The following is a 22180-nucleotide window of genomic DNA, read 5'->3' as shown; positions in this document are numbered from 1 at the left end:
GGTCCTGAGGATGTAGAGGCAGCAGGGAGGGATAAGTCTATGTGGGTCCTGAGGATGTAGAGACAGCAGGGAAGGATAAGTCTATGTGGGTCCTGAGGATGTAGAGACAGCATGGAGGGATAAGTCTATGTGGGTCCTGAGGATGTAGAGGCAGCAGGGAGGGATACGTCTATGTGGGTCCTGAGGATGTAGAGGCAGCATGGAGGGATACGTCTATGTGGGTCCTGAGGATGTAGAGGCAGCATGGAGGGATAAGTCTATGTGGGTCCTGAGGATGTAGAGGCAGCATGGAGGGATAAGTCAATGTGGGTCCTGAGGATCAATAGTATGTGTATGTTCATACAGTATGCATGAGTAAGAGACAGTATCAGCAGTGAGGGTAGGGCTCAATGGCGTGGTGACAAACCATTCCACCCCAAAACAGTCTCTACTGCAGTGGCATTATGTTAGGCCTGACACCATTAGAACAGAGGAGGGGAGGGACGAAGAGAGGACAGCATGGGAAAGAGGCAGTCTTCTGGTCCTTTAACTAACCTCCTGGCCTGCTACCATATCCTGTAGGCATTATAATGATGACTGTGCACTGGGATGGTCCAATCTCGGAAGAGCAGCGTTCTGCCATGCTCCAAACCCACTGACCTGGTGATCGGCGGCTAGTCGTTTAGCAAAAGGAGAGAGAAATAAAGGATGGATATTTAAGCAATAAGGCCGGAGAGGGTGTGGTATTTGACCAATATACCACGGCTAAGGGCTGTTCGTAGGCACGACACAATGCTTAGCCGTGGTATATTGGCAAAATTTACCACAAACCCCTGAGGTGCCTTATTGCTATTATAAACTGATTACCAACGTAATTAGAGCAGTAAAAATAAATGTTTTGTCATACCCGCGGCTGTCAGCCAATCAGCATTCACGGCTCGAACCACCCAGTTTATAATTATAGATGAAGCGCAAGGCAGGCTGCACAAACACAGCTCTGTTCACTAAGTGAAGCCAGAGACCCTGAGCAGAGAAGAGAGCAGTCGCCGTTTCACAGGAAAAGCATGAGATACTGAATTAGATATCAGGACTGTGAAAACATATCACCCTGCTAAAATAGAACAATATCCTCCCTAGGCTCTATCTATCTACGAAGCAAGCAGGACATGAGAGAGGCTGGGTGGGACAGAATTAGGTGGAAGTAAAAGTTGTTTCAAAGGATGGAGGGGAGTTGTTCAGGATAATATGAAGTGGAGTATGCGATAGATAGGAACATGGAATGTCTACACTGGCAGATTGTTTGGTAGCGAGATGGTGTAAGACAGAAAGGAGTAGCCTGTAGAGTGTTAGCTAGGTCGAGCAGGGAGGTCAGAGGTCAGCCACAGAGACAATAGAGGCATTCATGAGAGATAATTATGGATTTTCACTGGAAATGTTGATGATGGGGGCAAAGAAAAATCTGGGATTATAATGAGCACAGATCAATTTGAGTCTCTGTAGTTTGAGTCTCTTTAGTTTGATTCTCTGTAGTTTGAGTCTCTGTAGTAGTGTTTCTCTCTCTCTCTTCAGTCACTGTATGTATACATGACACTGGGACAGATGGAAGCCATTACCAAAGGTGAGGGAGGGTTTACAATGTCAGTGATAAGCTCATTATGCATGTATTATAAGGCCTCCTGAAATTGGAGATGAGAATTTTCATGAGAATTACACAGGAAGCAGATGCATCTATTCCATGTTGTGCTTATTCAATACGGTACATACGTCTCTATCTGAGCACATACATGTAAACAATGCCCTGAACGGTAACCTTTGTTGCCTGCTATTTACCATAGTTTTACTGTCACGTTGCTTAAATGTTGAATACTATGATGATAAACTATGTACTTTAGTATGGTATAAGACATGCTGATTCTATCAGGCTGTACAGAAACATCAAGCTGACTGTTTACATTCTCAACCAGCTAGTCAATGTAGTTCTACCAACTAAACCACCCTCCTGCCCCAGATGTTACACAATTTACCATCCCCACATTGCACTCGGGCAATTCAAAGTGCAGTCCGTGTATGTGTGTGCTCGTCTGCTTCTGCCTCGAGAGAAAGGATGTACTCCTTTTGAAGCTAATTTAGCATGCTCAATTTCCAGTATCTCCATGCCAACCCCACTAGGTCAACCAATGAAAGGGCTGTGAGAGTAGGGAGTGGTCTAGATGTACAGTACCAGTCAAAAGTTTGCACACACCTACTCTTTACAGGGTTTTTCTTTATTTTTACTATTTTCTACATTGTAGAATAATAGTGAAAACATCAACACTATGAAATAACACATATGGAATCATGTGTAACCAAAAAAAGTGTTAAACAACAGATTCTATATTTTGAGATTTGAGCTTCACCTGGAATGCTTTTCCAACAGTCTTGAAGGAGTTCCCATATAGGCTGAGCGCTTGTTGGCTGCTTTTCCTTCACTCTGCGGTCCAACTTATCCCAAACCATCTCAATTGGGTTGAGGTCGGGTGATTGTGGAGGCCAGGTCATCTGATGCAACCCATCACTCTCCTTCTTGGTCAAATAGCCCTTACACATCCTGGAGGTGTGTTGGGTCATTGTCCTGTTGAAAAACAAATGATAGTCCCACTAAGCGCAAACCAGATGGGATGGCGTATCACTGCAGGATGTTGTGGTAGCCGTGCTGGTTAAGCGTGCCTTGAATTCTAAATAAAATAAAATATATTTTGATTTGATTAACACTTTTTTGGTTATTACATGATTCCATGTGATATTTCATAGTTTTGACGTCTTCACTATTATTATACAATGTAGAAAATAGAACAAATAAAGAAAAACCCTTGAATGAGTAGGTGTGTCCAAACTTTTGACAGGTACTGTATGTATACGTGCCCCAACGTGTGAACACACAAATAGGATGATGTCTGTAATAATATGCATCATACCATGCTTGGATGTATAATTCTAAATATTACCTCATTCACTAATGATTTGCATAATGGTATCATAAGTGTACCTGCAAATTTGAAATAATCTATTTTAATGTTGTTATGAAATGTAAAATGAATATTGCCTCTTAATCCAGTTTGTGCTGTGAAGAAACACAGAGTTAGTCTGCTGTGATGGGTGTTGTCTCTGTCTGGGCACCTGCTGCAGGCAGCACTCCCCCCCCTTTCATCTCCACCAAAACACACACACACACACACGTGTGAAAAAAGCAACCAATTATTCTCTAATGTATAATCTGTATGTGGTTAAGCAGAAAGAAGTTGGTTAATTAGTGTGCACCAGATGGATACTCTGAGCCATGTAGGAGTTTGCAAATGAGGTCACCAGTTCACAAGTGAAGACAGTTAGCGAGTGTAAAGGCAGCAGAACACTTTGCATTTCATATAACACCTTAATTACTAACTGGCTACACCACAATCTATAAAATACAAAAAAACATGATTATGGTCCATACATGTTGAATATTTTCACCGTTACAATATTTGAATAAAAAACATGAGCTGGCACAACACCCAGAAAAAGTATTTTATGTGGAAGTGCTGACTAATGGTGAATAAACTATAAACTATAAAAATAAGGAGAGTTGCACACTCCATCTATCATCTCCCAGTCGTTTATAGGGTAAATCACCAACGTCCCAGCATCACTCTGCCTCCTTCAGGGTGACGTCAAGAACGCTTGAACCAGGTTATGTAGACAAACAGTGCAATTAGTGCAACCAATAATTATTAAGTTAATTAGAATCAATTGAGTGAAACTGTTAACAAATTATAGTTTATGGCATATTAAATATATTAGGCTATTGTTATCATATGGAAACATAATTGAATATTGGACATAATATTAGCATCAACATACATTATTGTAAAATTACATTTCACATATTTAATTGTTTCCTAGTTCATTTCATATTTGTTGGTTCAACCTTAATGCATAATAAGCATTATCAACAGGGGAACATATTAGGTTTACGTTAATAAGCTGTAGAAAGAATAGATAAATGTATAAGACTTGTTCATAAAAAAGAGAATTGTTCAAAGTCAATATTCAGACCACTAGGGGTCAATGTTTCTAGATAGGATATCCAGTAAACCTCCCTTTGTTGCAGTTGGATCTCAATATGACTTCCTCTCCTTGGTAGAGCAACACCTCAATACAATATTTGACAAAATATTTAGGACTGAAGTATAAATATAGTGGAATAACAATAGTAACATGAAACAAATTAGTAAACGTATATGATTTATTCTTACATTTGTTTAAAAAACATGCAGGATTAACAATAACACTGTTCATATAAAAATACAAAATATATATTTCAAATGCATCAAAAAAGTGTTGCAGTTATGTTGGTAACTTATACATGGAAAATACCTGAAAAGTGTGCCCGTATTGTGTAGTCACACAGACTGAGCACATATGGGATCCTGCTTTAAAAGACAACTGGTCACAGAGAGCTTGTCAGTCACCTCTTCATAACACTGTGAAAGATTCCCTGTGAGCTAACCTGCTGTCACCTCCGCAACACTGTCAGAGAAGTCCCTTTGGTCTCGTGTGCCACTCTCCCAGTCACCTCATTGACAGTCAGGGACCTTGCTACTACGTTCTACCTGTGAGTTCATGGTGAATGAGAGCCATTTCAGTATCATTACATCTTACAATTATCATGACTTTTTTTCATCACAGTCATAATTACAAATATATCAGCTAAGATACCTGGGTCAAATAAGTAGAATCGCATTTTATTTTTTCCATGACTTCATTTAATCTCCCTAGAATTACTGCAGATTGCATTGCTCTTTGGTTTCACACAAATAGCTGATTTGTATGTTCAACATGCACATTCTACTGATAAATATTAATATATTTGTTAAACAACAAAAAGAAAATTAAACTAATATAAATTAATGTGCCATTATTTGTGACCCAAAAAGTAATTTTAAAAGTAGTAAGTATATCCAAGTACTGCACAGGTTTTATAGCGACTGTGTAATAACTCAAATTATAAACTGGGTGGTTTGAGCCCTGAATTCTGATTGGCTGAAAGCCATGGTATATCAAACCGTATACCACGGGTATGACAAAACGTTTAGTTTTTCTGCTCTAATTACGTTTGTAACCAGTTTATAATAGCAATAATCTCCTCTGGGGTTTGTGAAATATGGCCAATATACCACGGCTAAGGGCTGTTCTTAGGCACAACGCAACGCTTCTCAAACTTTCAGAAATGAATGAGCCCATTGATCGGTTAGGGAGCTGCACCCAGCCCACTGGCAGCATGATATTACACTACATGTCATAAAACAACTCACATAAAGGCACAATATACAATGTCACGCTCCATTAAAACATTTCATTTGAACTAGTACTGGAAGTGACCTGGAATGTTTTTGCTAACATATTTTAGCTGTATGGCACACACGAAAGGTACACACACACACACACACACACACACACACACACACACACACACACACACACACACACACACACACACACACACACACACACACACACACACACACACACACACACACACACACACAGTGTCAATGCCTTCCACACCCGGTAAGTAGCCCTTTGTGGAGCCTTAAGGTTCCATTTCCATGATTTCCATATTAAATACAGACATGGTATGTCTTTGGTACGTAGTGCTGAGAGAGGTACTTTCAAAACCTTCAAGTCCCTGGTGTTTCAGGGTTTCCCCTGTTATCTCCACGCTCCTGAGCAACAGTAGGGTACAAAGGACACACATCGGTGATGTGCATCACCTTGGGTTTTCCACTGGAGGGACATATTGTCCTCTCAGTCTATGCAGATGCTAGACAGTCTCTGCAGGGTTTGGCCCCGGAGAGAGAGGGAGCGTTTGAGGGAAAAAAGAGACTGTCCAGCTGGAAGGAAAACAGAGGGAGAGCTTTGGTTGACCAATCAACAGCCAGCTCAATTTGGATGATGAAAAGGATGGGACAGCTTGTGATCCTTTAATCAATCTGGGCCCGGTTTCCCAAAAGCATCTAAAGGCTAAATTCATCTTTAGAACCATGCTGCCTTTAGATGCTTTTGGGAAACCAGGCCCTGGTCCTCTTCTCAACCCAGAGAATTAGAGGCGTTAGCTCAATTGGTAGTGCATGGGCCTTGCAACGCCAGGGTAGTGGGTTTGATTCCCAGGACTACCCGTATGTAAAATATATGCATGCATGACAGTAAATCGCTTTGGATAAAAGCGTCTGTGAAATGGCATATAGTATAATATTATATCCAATAGCAGTCTCAATCCTATGATTCTACTAATAAATAATATGAACAATATATGCTACTTTAAAGGTTTCGATTCGATGTGTAATCTCACTACGCCACAATGGAAGAGAAGTATCTTGTTCTGAATGGGCAGTAAACTCTTGTACACTGTGAGCCTATCAGACTACATAATACACCTCAGACATAGACTCTGGGTCATTAACAGTCATGAAATATCATGAGGGTAAACCATGTTAAGGTGCCAAAAGGCTCCTCTCCAAACGTAAAGCGATAAGTATCAGAATCTTCTGAGTAAGTCCTTTCCGAATGAACAAGCGGCACTGGGCACCCAATCCTCCAGAGGAAGCCATTCCCTGCTAGACTGCGAAGTATCAGATTACCATTACATCAGCTGAATCCGGAAGAGGAGGAGAGAGCTGGGCTCACTGAAGTAAGATGGAAATAAAAGTGGTTACAAAGCTAAAAACCAGAAGGGTATTGTGCTGAGGTCACAGAGGTTCTCAAACCTGACCAGTCAACTTGTTTTGTCTTTTAGGCACTAATGGGACTGGAGGAGAGTATATTCCCTGTTTGTTAGTCATCTGAGAGTCTGTGGTCAGGATGTGCGACCATGGGGGGGTTGTTTAGACCAGTAGCGGCCCGCCCATTAGGGCGTTAGGGGCGGTGCCCCAATTGTGATTGGTCAACAAAAAATATTTGTATAAAAAATATATACAGTATATATTATATAATTCATGAATTATGTTTTAAATGCTCATAAAAGTGCAGTAAATGTGTACATGTTCCTATTTAAAAAATGTTAAAAACCAGCTGTTCAGTTACTTACTACTCTGTCCCTTGCGGGTGCATATGCCATGCAAACATTGCTTATATTGTTTTGCCAGCTATTTGCTATGAGGGGGAACTGCCCCAATGAAATCGCAGGATTTCTTAGCATAAATTATAACAGCACAAAGGTAAAGGACTGTCCCGGGGCGCTCAAATGCGTACTCTATCAGAACTTCTGGGTCTGTTCTAGTCTCCCTCCCAATGAGTCTCTCGCGCCAGATCAGGTACAGATGTGTGCTCTATCAGGTACAGATGTGTGCTCTATCAGGTACAGATGCGTGCTCTATCAGAACTTCTGGGTCTGTTCTAGTCTCCCTCCCAATGAGTCTCTCGCGCCAGATCAGGTACAGATGTGTGCTCTATCAGGTACAGATGCGTGCTCTATCAGAACTTCTGGGTCTGTTCTAGTCTCCCTCCCAATGAGTCTCTCATGCCAGATCAGGTACAGATGTGTGCTCTATCAGGTACAGATGTGTGCTCTATCAGGTACAGATGTGTGCTCTATCAGGTACAGATGTGTGCTCTATCAGGTACAGATGTGTGCTCTATCAGGTACAGATGTGTGCTCTATCAGGTACAGATGGCGCTAAAGCAACAATCTAATTGTAATTAACTTGTAAATAAATAACCACAATAGTCATGGGAGCCTGGGAGCTGACATCTACATACATCCAACAAGTGTCGAAAGACAGAGGGATACACTAGCTAGAACTTTCTCATTGGGGATCTGGTAGGACAAAAAAGCATGACGGTGGCTGGCCAATTGTATTGTTTCCCCCCATGTTGTTCATTTGGTTCTCTTGTAGGTGACAGGGTGACATGTAGTGTGGACTGAAACAGCATGATCAAATTAATTAATAAGCCAGATACAGTAATTTTTATAAACATTGAGAAATAGTTTAGTAGATTGTTTTGTAAAATTAACCACCTTTGACAAGCAGCTAGCTAGTTATAGCTATCTGGTAACTTGCTAGGTAGTTAGCTCCCATGCCAATTTCAAGTCTTTCTAAACTAATATCTAACTCAGAAATATGGAAAATATTCAGAATGAACTGGCTAGCGCATCCTGCTTTGTGACAGTATATTAGCTATATTACCCCAGTTAGATAATGGGTTTTCACTTATTGCATCTGCATGGTTGTTACGTTCTCGTTCGTTCGTGACCTGGCTTCTCATTCTAAATAGTATAATCTAATCTGTTCAAAACAGTGGCAGCATGTGCAGCAGTGGTCATTTATGCTGTTGTTCAAATGCACAGATTGCTTTATATATCTTCTCAAAGAAACTACCAGTAGCTCGAAAACTTGGCATCATATGTCATGCTGCTTTGTTGACAACTGCAACAACCTCGCGCACCGGGCATTCAGCCAATCACCAACCGCCACTGGTTTAGACCATGAATTGCATGTATCCCTCCGCCCCGGTAACGATGACGTCCATCCAGATGCGCATAGCCTCAGGGGAGGGAGACACCATGTAGTACACCCTGTCATGGGTCTTCACACTAAACGTCAGAGATGGGTTGGGGCTCTGGGAGGGAGGGTGGGGGCAAAAGACGGAGCAAAAAGAAAAGCAATGTACTATAGTTAAAAAAAAGAAAGTGTTTCTTCGCATAAAATATGCATACTTCAATACTTTAAATGTGTATACCATTTGTCCCTTACCTTGTGTGCATTCTTTAAATGGTCATAGTAAACCTCTTCTATGGCTTGGAAGTATATGACCCCTTTCATCTTGACCTCATGTTTGTCTGTAAGAGAGCACACACTGTAGCACTGGAATGACCATGTTTATGGGTGGTGAAACAAAAACCACTTGAATCAAAGCTCTTCCTAGATATCCAGAGTAAAACAGCATAGCTTGATGATGATGATGATGTCATCGCTGCTTTTCTTGCAGCACTCTGATTAATCTACCATTTACAGCTGCAACAGACAGAGAGAGAAGAGAGAGAAGAGAGAGAGGGAGAGAGAGAATGTCAGAAGTAGAAGAAGGAGAGAAAAAGAGAGGGAGAGATAGTAGAAGGTACCTGCGTAGTAGGCCAGGGTCTTGCGGTTCCGGTCAAAGACAAACCAGCGTTTTTTCCAGGTCTTGATCTTACCACCCATCTTGACCAGGAACCCTCTGCAGGTTTTATTTGTGATGGCCAGGTGGTAGCAGTTGTCTGGGTTGTGTCCAGCTGCCTCGATGTGACCATGGAGGTCAAAGTCATCCTTCCTCTGAGGGAGGTAGCGTGTCAGCGGCCGGGCCTGGGGACAAATGTCAGAGGTGTCTGGTCTTTGTTGACCCCATGCCTGAAAGCTAAAGATCTAACAGACATTTTTCTTTCAAATGTCATAGTTGCTTTAAAGCATTTTAAAGCTATGGCCTAATTAAATTACCATGCATCTGAAATGATTGGTATTATGAATCTTGGCCCATCCCTTTCTGGATCTCTCACCTGTGCCCTCTGTTTCTCACGTAACTTCACCTCCCTCTCGATCATTTTCTGTCTCCTGCTGGTCTCCTCCTGCAGTCTCTTCTCCAGGTCCTCCCTCCTCCTCCGCTCCTCCTCCAGGGCCCGCCTACGCACCTCCATCTCACGCTCCTATACACGCCACACACAGAAAGTTACAGCATGGTCAACACATACACAAAAAGGATGGTAGAGATGGTTTTAGTTATGAAGGCTTCATTACCTTGTGCTCAAGGAGTCGATGCTTGTCAGCCTGGGCTTCTCGTAACAAACGTTCCATCTCCTTAATCTTTCCTACGTTGGATGTGCTGGCACTGTGGAAAAAGGTTTCATAAACACAAAGCAAGGAGAGTACACACACCCACCAGAAAAAGGACTGTCCATCCTGGAACCTATTAAGTGTGAGTTAAATTCCAGACCAGGGCCCTTACTATAAAGTTAACAAACACTGCACCTCTGCACCAGTCATACCATCACATTCTGTACAACATATAGACCATACATTTGCTCTCATATTTTTCCATCCTGTATATACTGCATGGACTGACCAAGATCACACTCACACACTTTCTTATTTTTTAAATGTAACCTTTATTTAACTCTCACACACTTAACCAATTTTAACTTTCAGGGTGGTCCTAGGTGTACAGAATCAGTAAAGTAGAAAAACACTTTACTGCTTCTAAAACTGGGTTTGAGACAGCTGGACAACATATGGCCAAGACACGTTCAGCATCCTCACTAACAAAATAAAATGTTCTGATCCCACAAGTAAATGTTCTGGTCCACCTTGGTCAATTCAGAGTAATGATTTGGAGACCTCTTATGTTGATAAATGCGTTTCTTTATAGGCTACCTGCCGACACATGCAGAGATATATAAATAAACATTGTTTTCCCATTGCAACAGGATACCCTGAAGATTTAGAATGAATCTAATAGTTTCACTTGGAAGAGCATGAGATCTAATGGAAAACAGTCTGCAGAACCATGTGTCTGTTAAGCATAACCAACGAGCATAATCAACTTTTGTCTGAGGGTTCAACAGATTTCATCTAACTGATTATTTCTGACAAGAACATGGTTGACAAAGTACTAGTACTTGATTAAAAACAATAACACACAAGTTGTAACAACAAAGCATCCAATAAGGATAAACTCCGCCTCTTCTCTACAACAGACAACCAAGCACCAACAAACAAGCACACAAACAAGCTCTTTACTCACATCAGATTCAACCTCTTGGCACTATCCCAGCGACACAGTAACAGTACTGATGGGCTGGATCTCCACGGTGGCTGGGCCCCTTCACTGAGACCACAGCTGTGTGTGTAACCTGACCCTTCTGCAGCAGCCTCAGCCACCCCACTCCCTGCTGGTCAGCCCTCCAACTGGGGCTCTCACCCTGCCTCACTCCTGCATGCTTCGCTCAGCTTCACGCCTGAACACTTCACTCAGCTTCACTCCTGCCCGCTTCACTCAGCTTCACACCTGAACGCTTCACTCAGCTTCACACCTGAACGCTTCACTCAGCTTCACACCTGAACGCATCACTCAGCTTCACTTCTGAACGCTTCACTCAGCTTCACTTCTGAACGCTTCACTCAGCTTCACTCAGCTTCACTTCTGAACGCTTCACTCAGCTTCACGCCTGAATGCGTCACTCAGCTTCACTTCTGAACGCTTCACTCAGCTTCACTTCTGAACGCTTCACTCAGCTTCACTCCTGCACCGTTCACTCAGCTTCATGCCTGAACGCTTCACTCAGCTTCACGCCTGAACGCTTCACTCAGCTTCACGCCTGAACGCTTCACTCAGCTTCACGCCTGAACGCTTCACTCAGCTTCACTTCTGAACGCTTCACTCAGCTTCACGCCTGAACGCTTCACTCAGCTTCACTCCTGAACGCTTCACTCAGCTTCACGCCTGAACGCTTCACTCAGCTTCACGCCTGAACGCTTCACTCAGCTTCACGCCTGAACGCTTCACTCAGCTTCACGCCTGAACGCTTCACTCAGCTTCACGCCTGAACGCTTCACTCAGCTTCACGCCTGAACACTTCACTCAGCTTCACACCTGAACGCTTCACTCAGCTTCACTCCTGAACGCTTCACTCAGCTTCACTCCTGAACGCTTCACTCCTGAACGCTTCACTCAGCCTTACTCATGCACGCTTCACTCAGCCTTACTCATGCCCGCTTCGCTTAAAATCACAGAACTTGGAAAGAACCATAATATGGAATGATGCTGAGTCACATCTCTCTAATTCATAACATGTTTCTTACATGCCATGCCCCCGGATCTCCTCTGAACAAAAATGCTCTTTAAACTAATGTCACATTGAGCCAACAATGGTCATACTTTAACAGTGGGCCCACTTGAATCATTGTGCTACTTGAACAATGGTCCTACAGTTCTCTCTATCACCTGGAGATGTTGTCTGGGGAGCAGGCAGAGATGCTGGTCTCCATGCTGTCAGAGCTGTCCATACTGAGCGTGTCAAAGCCATGGCCATTGTCTGCGTAGTGGAAGGGGTCCAGGAAGACATTGGACTCAGACACGGTCCTGCTACACAGGTCAACCAGTCTCTGTCTGTTCTCACTCATGTACAGGTGGCTGTGGCCTGCTGAGAGACAGATGGACACACAGACAGACATACTCTTTATAAAGCATTTTATCAGATTAGATTAAACATTTTAAAATGTTTGTTGCTGGTTAACTGTCCCAACTTATTTGCAGTTGGTCAGAGGGAATCAGATGGTCATTCAACCCCCTCAGACCTGTTTCCAAAGGCTCTAGTTACTTCTGCTTGAGATACTATCAGAGTATAGCTGAACATGTCTTTCCTGCTCAGACCGATGTTAATGGACACTGGGGAAAAGATGCCCTGTGGCAGTCCATGTTAACTAACAGACTGACATGCAACATTGACCACTCAAGAAAGGAAAAGCTATGAATGTCTATCTCTGCAGCATGTAGCTAGCATGCAGTGAGAAACAGGCAGCAGGTATGGAGAGAGGCAGGGAATCCATGAATGATTAGAGAAAAGCTAGAGAGCGACAGAGAGATAATGAGATGGTGTTACAACACTGAACCAAAATGTAAACGCAACATGTTAAGTGTTGGTCCCATGTTTCATGAGTTGAAATAAAAGATCCCAGAAATGTTCCATATGTACAAAAAACGTATTTCTCTAAAATGTTGTGCACAAATGTGTTTACATCCCTCTTAGTGAGCATTTCTCCATTGCCAAGATAATCCATCCACCTGACAGGTGTGGCATATCAAGAAACAGCATGATCATTACACAGGTGCATCTTGTGCTGGCCACTTTAAAATGTGCAGTTTTGTCACACAACACAATGCCACAGATGTCTCATGTTTTGAGGGAGAGTGCAATTGGCATGCTGACTGAAGGAATGTAATGTTCATGTCTCTACCATAAGCCGCCTCCAATGTTGTTTTAGAGAATTTGGCAGTGCGTCCAACCGGCCCGACAACTACAGACCATGTATAGCCATGTCAGCCCAGGACCTCCACATTCGGTTTCTTCACCTGCGGGATCGTCTTAGACCAGCCACCCGGACAGCTGATGAAACTGTAGGTTTGCACAAACGAAGAATTTCTGCACAAACTGTCAGAAACCATCTCAGGGAAGCTCATCTGCGTGCTCATCATCCTCACCAGGGTCTTGACCTGACTGCAGTTCGGCGTCGTAACTGACTTCAGTGGGAAAATGCTCACCTTCGATGGCCACTGACACACTGGAGAAGTGTGCTCTTCCCGGACTAATCCCGGTTTCAACTGTACCGGGCAGATGGCAGACAGCATGTATGGCGTCGTGTGGGTGAGTGGTTTGCTGATGTCAACGTTGTGAACAGAGTGCCCCATGGTGGTGGTGGGGCTATGGTATAGGTAGCCAAAAGCTACGGACAACTAATATTGAACTTCTAGACTATAGGTCATTAGAGGCATCATAAAAACAAAATACAAATGAAAGTATTCCCAGACATGGACACAAGTTCACAAAACCAAAAACTGTTTTGGCTCACCCTTGAGCAGGCGTGGCGTTTCCAGATCTCTGGGAGAGATAGAGAGGCCCCGGGGGATGATACTACCACAGCTGGAGCTCTGGGACAGGGGCAGGTGGGACTGCAGAGTAGACAGACGGACACAACAGAGAGTGAGATGACCTGGTAAGTGTCTCTCTAGCCCAATGCTCCAGTAATCAGATGCGGGGACTCTGGGATTCAATGGCATTATCAATTAATGATTAAATTAAGAGAAATGAAGGTCCTGAGGGACTGGAGTTGTGCACTGCTGATCTAATCCCTGTGGTTGTCCTCTGCCCAGCACGCCCCAGGGAGGAGAGGTTGATCTGGTTCCCCAAATGCTCAGGCTGCCCCCAGGAAAAGGAGGTTGGTCGCTTATGCTCACCTTAGGGGACAGGCTGCCCCCAGGAAAAGGAGGTTGGTCGCTTATGCTCACCTTAGGGGACAGGCTGCCCCCAGGAAAAGGAGGTTGGTCGCTTATGCTCACCTTAAGGGAGAGGCTGCGGCCCAGGGAGGGGAGGTTGGTCCCCCATGCTCACCTTAGGGGACAGGCTGTGGCCCAGGGAGGGGAGGTTGGTCCTCCATGCTCACCTTAGGGGACAGGCTGCCCCCAGGAAAAGGAGGTTGGTTGCCTATGCTCACCTTAGGGGACAGGCTGCCCCCAGGAAGAGGAGGTTGGTCTGGCTCCCCTATGCTCACCTTAGAGGACAGGCTGCAGCCCAGGGAGGGGAGGTTGGTCCCCCATGCTCACCTTAGGGGACAGGCTGTGGCCCAGGGAGGGGAGGTTGGTCCTCCATGCTCACCTGAGGGGACAGGCTGCGGCCCACGGAAGGGAGGTTGGTCACCCATGCTCACCTTAGGGGACAGGCTGCGGCCCAGGGAGGGGAGGTTGGTCCTCTATGCTCACCTTAGGGGAGAGGCTACGGCCCAGGGAGGGGGTGTTGGTCCTCCATGCTTACCTTAGGGGAAAGGCTACGGCCCAGGGTAGAGCTGCTGTAGTGACTGAGGGCCTGCTGGCTCCTCTTACGGGGCAGAGTGTCACTGAGGTGGGAGGAGTTCTTACTGCCCCGCCTCCTCTCCTCTAGAAAGCGGAAGTGCTGCACAGACCAGAACAGAAACATCAACATGTTAAAGGAATAAAGGTTGGGGATGAAACGCATAAAATATCATTGTACGCTGGCGATGTTGTAGTATAGGTCTGCTATGTCTGACCCTGTGAAGTCTGTCCCAAAGCTAATAGAACGTCTTAAATACATTTGGCAGTTACTCCAGGTACAATATGAATGTTAATAAAACGGAAGCACTGGCCCTTAAATACACATATCACCCCCTATATAAAAACATTGTTCTCTTTTAAGTAGTCAAATGAAGCTATCACATATCTAGGAAATACTATAACTGCTGATCGTGATAACTTATACAAAGCCAACTACACCAAGCTGATAGATAGAATCAAAGGTGATCTGGACTGCTGGTCTGTGCTGCCCCTCACCCTATCGGGAAGGGTAGAATCAATAAGAATGAATGTATTACCTAGATTATTGTTCCTCTTTCAAACATTTCCAATTTGACCACCAAAATCTGTTTGTGCTATTAGACAAACTCATCTCCAGATGTATCTGGCAGGGACGACATCCCAGGGTCAGATATAAAAAAATAAAAACAGGGAGGATGTGCACTCCCCAATCTGAAACATTACTGGCTTACAACCCAATTTAGGGCCATGACAGTATGTCTGAAGCTGCAGGTACAAGATGGCTGGAAATAGAAAAGTCAGACTTTACTTTGGTCCCTCTGCCCGTACTCCCATTCACTGAGGAAAATATATTGAGTGAGTTGTGGAAAATGGGCAGGAACCACATAAAAAGAACAGAAAGAGACGCAGCGAGTTTTCAACCTTCCTACAGGAATCTCAGCGTTATCACCCATTGTACATATGAAGGGTTTTAAGCCACTACGATTAGACACAGGTTTTAGAAACTGGGCACATTTGAAACTTCAATACATCCATCAATTATTTGAAAAGGGTACTCTAAAATTTGAAAGACTGAGCTCTGAGTTTAATATACCAAGGTCAGACTTCTTCAGGTATCTACAAGTACGAAGCTTTCTATACAAACACCAAAACTGGATAAGGTTACAAGGCACCCCCACGGCCATAGAACAATGCTTAGCCAGACAACTAACTTACACAGTGCTTTATCAGCCATGAAACAAGATAACACATTGATTCTTAGACAAAGGTGGTTAGGTGAACTTCATCAAGATAAGTGAAGAGACATGGTTAGATATATTCTCTGAAGCTCATAAAGTTACCAATGCAAATTCATGGAGGGGAATTCAGTGGTAAATAGTAGTTTTTTTCAGAACCCACAGATCTCATGTTAGCCATTCTTGGATCCAAGTCGGACATGGTGTTAGAAAGGAAGAAATTATATTTGTTACAAATACTTTTCATTGCAGCTAAAAAAGCTCTGCATTAAGATGGTCCCAGAAAGAATGTCAATTAAAGAATGGCCACAGAAAGAATGTCAATTAAAGAATGGCCCCAGAAAGAATGTCAATTAAAGAATGGCCCCAGAAAGAATGTCAATTAAAGAATGGCCCCAGAAAGAATGTCAATTAAAGAATGGCCCCAGAAAGAATGTCAATTAAAGAATGGCCCCAGAAAGAATGTCAATTAAAGAATGGCAAGAGTGGCAATTATAAGAACAATATACAAAAAAATCACATTTAGATTAAGATTAAAGCAAGATCAATTTGTGGACACGTGGTCATTACTATCTGTGAACATGGAGATTCAGTGGGACTAGAGATTGTGTCTGATCAATGATCCCTTACTCTTTATGGACTATACATGTATATATTAACTGATTCCTTCAAAGTATGTACACAACCCAACCCACTCGGGTGTGGTGTGTCTTGCTAGTGCCATTTTTGGTTTATTTTAAATGTTTTGTTGTTGTTGTAGTTTTTCCTTGTATGTATTTGTTGCTTTTGTTTATGTGTCTTATCTTTCAACAACAATCCGTGCAGTACCTGTATGTTGGAATTGAATGCAAAAAAATACGTTTGAAAAAAAAGAAACTTATGAAAACGATAAAAGACTTCCATTCATAGGAAATGGGAGGTTTTTTAGAAAGGAACCTCCTCTGTTGTCAGGCATTTCAGTCATGCACTGTGAGGCTCTTAGTAGAGACAGCTGCCATCTGCTGGCCAGACATATGCACTGTGAGTAGTGTATTGTACATCATACCTCCTTCATGGCAACAGGGTTGTTAGGGAAGGCCTGCCCTCCAGTCAGTTCAGCATACTTCCTCTCCAGAGAAGCCAGGTTCTCCCTCTCCTAGAGACACACAGACTGTCAGTCAAACAACGGTAAAGGTATACAGATACAAAACAGAACCAGTACACACAAACCTTCTTACCCTCTGAACCATCAGGAGCAGGTTGTTCTTCTCTTTCAGGAAGCTGTCCTTCTCTCGCTGAGACTGCTGGGTAATCTGTGTAGACTGCTTCTTCAGGGTCAGGAGTCTCTCCTTGCGTGTGACAGTACTACGCTGGTAATCTGCTATCTCTCGGAGTAGTTGCTGGGTCTGACCCTCCTTCTCCTCGTCCTGACCACTCTCTCTTTCCAGCTGCTGGAACTCCAGGTCCTCAAAACGCTTCCTCTCTGCCTCCAGCACCTCAGCATCCTGATGAACAACACACACACACACACACACACACACACACACACACGGGTGATTATGCAACTTCGGACACTTTGGCTGTGCAAACTTTCAGAAATTAAAACTTATTCAAAACACCATTTTACCAGTATTGTACTTGTCTTTGATTTGTCTAGAAACTATATCTGATGATGGCTGCGATCGTACTATTCAGGAATGTATATATTTTTGTCAATTTTCCCAGACAGCCATACACAAATGTAATTTCCATCACGTCATTAAACATCAATTTTAGTTGAAAATGTAATATCATACAATTGATTTATAACGGATTTGTTATACATTTGTACATGAACTTGTATTGAATATTATTTAAAGTGATTTTTAAGGTTTTCCTAATATTAATAATTCAACACGAGGCCTGAATGTATAAACTTGCCTTGGTGAAAGTTGAAAACATTTATTTATCATGAAAAATAAGATATTTCCACCCAACCTTTTTGTGAGATTATGATAACAACCATATGATTTCCATATCTAAAACAAATAAATATATGTAAATTATACATAATATACTCATTTACCTCAAAATATTGGTTGTGATGGAAATGACAAGGTGTGGTGGAAATGACATCTATGTAAAGAAACGTATGAAAACAATATTTATTGCAAACATTTTGAACAACAACCATTGATAAACATTTCAGACCTATACTGGGTTGTAGGCCCATCACTCACAAAGTGTACAGCAGTAGCCGATGGGCAGAGCTCAAGGAAGTAGGCCAGTGTTTTTAAGAGATGGGCCCAGATTGCAGAGGGGTCATGCCGCATAGAAGAGCTCAGTGAGCAAAGTGAAACTGTATCATTTGTGGTATATCCAACACAGGTGTGGAGGGTCACCTGCTTGTGAGAATCACCAAAGTGAACTGCCTGGATTTCACTGGTGTGTTTACACAGGTAGTTTACACAGGTAGTTTACACAGGTAGTTTACACAGGTAGTGTCAATATGCACAATGATCTCCTCTTTCCGAACATTCTCTTAATTCTCTCAGTTGAGTATTGGTGTCGAATGTTGTACACGTGTTTCCCCAACTTCTCTTTCAATCCTTTGGAGAAGTCCTCCAATAGAATTTGCAGTGTGCCACATACCTTTTCTTTTACTGTCAAATGTACAGTGAACTTATCCATGTTTCCCTCTTTGTTTTTCTTCTCTCTCTCTCTCTCTTCAGCTTTGTTTTTCCACTCAAACCACCATGTCTGCTCACCAGCATCAAAGTCAGATGTTTTAAGCTCTTTTGCTTGACAAAGGGAGCACTCTCTATACATGAGCTCTTTCTTCAGGTTCTTCAGGTTCACAGCACAAAGACTCAAAAACTTTCTCAATGTTGCTGCAGCTGATCACTTTGTGGTGCTGTAGTTTGTCCACCATGAACTGGAGGTTGGCGTGGGTTTTGCAGAGCCATGTGTCCCTATCCTGGACTGTTGGCTTGACAACCCAAAAAGGAAGTATTTTGCAGAATTCACAGTAGGAAATTAGAATTTCTGAATATTCCCTCTTAAACTTCTGATAAAGGTTCTGAATTGTGCCATTCAAGAAGCACTTCTACTTTTTCTTCTTGTTCCTCGTTAGTGTGTCCTTTTTCCCTGTTGTTGCTCTGCTGTTGTCATCACATTCATAGAATCTAGTGATTTTCTCTTCTGTGGCAGTGCTAATTCTGTTACACTGATTTTTCCTGGAGTATTGAAGACTTGATGGCCTGTTTTCATTTGCCCTCATTGCTTTTGCTGAAAATCCAAATTCTCTGTTTGCGGCTTTGACCAGGCCATACTTTCTCAGGATGTTGCCTCTCAGCATTTTTGAAGCCACTTGTTTGTCTTTGGCACTGCACATTTTTTTATACTTTTGTTTTAACTCTGCACTGATGGTATTTTGAAAACAATAAAATCCTTCTCAAGTTCTTCGGAGTTCCCTTCATTTGCTGTTTTGTCTTTGTCTTTGGGGAATTTTGTCTCTTTATTTTGTTCATCAGTCGATCATACCTTTTTTTGTATTTCTCAGCTTTCCATAAAGCATTATCAAGTTTGACATTTGTCATACTAAGATCTCTGTATGCCTTTGAGCGACCTCTTTCAACCTTTTTCCTTCCAGCAAGTATTCGACTTCTCATTCATGTTGCAGACAATGAGGAAGTGGTATCAGGGTGTGCATCAGGGGCAGGTAAGTTAGGGGCAGGTATGTTAGCCTCATGTTCTGGCTGCAAGTCATCTGGTGACTGAGGTGGTGTGTTGCCTGATAGGTAGGTCTCCATCTGGTGACTGAGGTGGTGTGTTGCCTGATAGGTAGGTCTCCATCTGGTGACTGAGGTGGTGTGTTGCCTGATAGGTAGGTCTCCATCTGGTGACTGAGGTGGTGTGTTGCCTGATAGGTAGTTCTCCATCTGGTGACTGAGGTGGTGTGTTGCCTGATAGGTAGTTCTCCATCTGGTGACTGAGGTGGTGTGTTGCCTGATAGGTAGGTCTCCATCTGGTGACTGAGGTGGTGTGTTGCCTGATAGGTAGGTCTCCATCTGGTGACTGAGGTGATGTGTTGCCTGATAGGTAGGTCTCCATCTGGTGACTGAGGTGGTGTGTTGTCTGATAGGTAGGTCTCCATCTGGTGACTGAAGTGGTGTGTTGCCTGATAGGTAGGTCTCCATCTGGTGACTGAGGTGGTGTGTTGCCTGATAGGTAGGTCTCCATCTGGTGACTGAGGAGGTGTGTTGCCTGATAGGTAGGTCTCCATCTGTTGACTGAGGAGGTGTGTTGCCTGATAGGTAGGTCTCCATCTGTTGACTGAGGAGGTGTGTTGCCTGATAGGTAGGTCTCCATCTGGTGACTGAGGTGGTGTGTTGTCTGATAGGTAGGTCTCCATCTGGTGACTGAGGTGGTGTGTTGCCTGATAGGTAGGTCTCCATCTGGTGACTGAGGAGGTGTGTTGTCTGATAGGTAGGTCTCCATCTGGTGACTGAGGTGGTGTGGTGCCTGATAGGTAGGTCTCCATTTGGTGACTGAGGTGGTGTGTTGCCTGATAGGTAGGTCTCCATCTGGTGACTGAGGTGGTGTGTTGTCTGATAGGTAGGTCTCCATCTGGTGACTGAGGTGGTGTGTTGCCTGATAGGTAGGTCTCCATCTGGTGACTGAGGTGGTGTGTTGCCTGATAGGTAGGTCTCCATCTGGTGACTGAGGTGGTGTGTTGCCTGATAGGTAGGTCTCCATCTGGTGACTGAGGTGGTGTGTTGCCTGATAGGTAGGTCTCCATCTGGTGACTGAGGTGGTGTGTTGCCTGATAGGTAGGTCTCCATCTGGTGACTGAGGTGGTGTGTTGTCTGATAGGTAGGTCTCCATCTGGTGACTGAGGTGGTGTGTTGCCTGATAGGTAGGTCTCCATCTGGTGACTGAGGTGGTGTGGTGCCTGATAGGTAGGTCTCCATCTGGTGACTGAGGTGGTGTGGTGCCTGATAGGTAGGTCTCCATCTGGTGACTGAGGTGGTGTGTTGTCTGATAGGTAGGTCTCCATTGCAACTGTTCTCTTTAAAGTCTGTCTTCTATTCCGTTGGTTACATTTCCATTGCCTTCTCTTGTTTCTTTGTCCTCGCTTTGTGAGCTCAGAGATAGATTTCACTTCTCCCTTCTCTTTTTTTCTTCCAGTATCGCTCCCTGTCTTTTTGCAGATGTTCCTGGTATCGTATAGGATCATTTTTTATTTTGTTTCTATATGTCTGTGACCTCTTTGCTGTTTTATATGGCATCTTCTAAAAATAAAGACAAATACTACTTAGTTTTCAACTTGTGCACACCTTGGAGCATTTTCTAGATTCAATTAATTTAAAACATGATTAAATAAGCCTAAAGTAAAAAAAAAACAAGTCAAGTAAAACTGAATAAGATAATGGACTTGTGTAATTTCCACCACATTCTGTCATTTCCACCACACTTAAGTTTGTGATGGAAATGACTGTGATGGAAATGACATTTCTACAGTTTCTGGAGAAAATTGACAGACAGCTTAGCATGCTTTGATTAGTATTACAGCTAGCATATTGTTTACCTTAAATACATAAAATATTTAAAAAAAATCAAAAGTTCTACCACAAATTAAAGAAATTATAGCCTGTTTGGAAATGACTGACAATTAAAATATTCTCTACACAAGCAATATTTACCTCGATTTTTCTTAAACTTCTGGACATCACATCTGGAACAACTGTCCACTACAGCCATTGTTGGAAATGACTCCACTCCCAAAGGACAGGTATATTTTGTGTAAAAAAACAATATAAGGGCATACTCACAATAAATATTGATATAGATTTTATTTAATTGACTCTTTCTGTAGTACATAACATGATATAATGCGTAATTATTAATGTTTTGTCACAGAAAAACATAGTAGAAGCTTAAAAGTCTGGGTCAGGGACAAGGGCAAAATAGTGAAATTGAGGTATATAATGCATCTAAAACGTGGCTAAAATACTTGATAGAGAGGTGTTAAAAAAGTATGGGGTGATTACAGTGTGAACTTAACATACAAATATTTGTATTTGTTTTATTTTTTATAAAATCCCCCAAATTGACCTGAGGACATGGAAGTGCCCGTAGTTGCATAATCACCCATATACACACACACATCATTTAAGGTTGAGAATGCACTGGCTTTGAGTGGGTCCTTGTGTGGAGGATTGAAACTCACAGACAGACAAATACATTGACATTTTACAGACAAATAGACCACAATAATGAGCTCCCATTATCCTGTAATGCCAATTAAATTCCTTAGCTAGATAACAACAACCTACAATCTGCTTCTTAGCACATACTTCATGTCACTGCACTTTCCATTCTTGGATGGGACCACTGCTACTCCCCTTTTCGAAATGCCT

At 42.9% G+C, this 22180-nt stretch overlaps 1 protein-coding gene across 5 annotated transcripts in view; it reads right to left on the bottom strand.

Moving 5' to 3' along the window:
- Positions 1 to 4222: 4222 nt before the first annotated feature.
- LOC115204373 (pleckstrin homology-like domain family B member 2) overlaps positions 4223 to 22180 on the bottom strand; it is a 42075-nt gene continuing 24117 nt past the window's right edge. For 4 of the 5 annotated variants that reach the window (XM_029769889.1, XM_029769890.1, XM_029769892.1 and 1 more), the window contains 10 exons: positions 17018 to 17284; positions 16846 to 16935; positions 14549 to 14686; positions 13590 to 13689; positions 11965 to 12163; positions 9762 to 9852; positions 9524 to 9670; positions 9113 to 9332; positions 8748 to 8833; positions 4223 to 8613 (listed from right to left, as the gene is read on the bottom strand). In XM_029769889.1, coding sequence (XP_029625749.1) covers positions 8473 to 8613; positions 8748 to 8833; positions 9113 to 9332; positions 9524 to 9670; positions 9762 to 9852; positions 11965 to 12163; positions 13590 to 13689; positions 14549 to 14686; positions 16846 to 16935; positions 17018 to 17284 — 1479 coding nt within the window. In that variant the 3' untranslated portion in view covers positions 4223 to 8472. The remainder of the gene's footprint in view (positions 8614 to 8747; positions 8834 to 9112; positions 9333 to 9523; positions 9671 to 9761; positions 9853 to 11964; positions 12164 to 13589; positions 13690 to 14548; positions 14687 to 16845; positions 16936 to 17017; positions 17285 to 22180) is intronic. The other variant, XM_029769891.1, reaches the window with a different exon arrangement.

This window comes from Salmo trutta, chromosome 12 (genome assembly GCF_901001165.1).
Source record: "Salmo trutta chromosome 12, fSalTru1.1, whole genome shotgun sequence".
NCBI classification, from domain to species: domain Eukaryota; kingdom Metazoa; phylum Chordata; class Actinopteri; order Salmoniformes; family Salmonidae; genus Salmo; species Salmo trutta.
The sequence above is the reverse complement of the archived record's forward strand: the minus strand, read 5'-3'. Positions and strand labels throughout refer to the sequence as shown.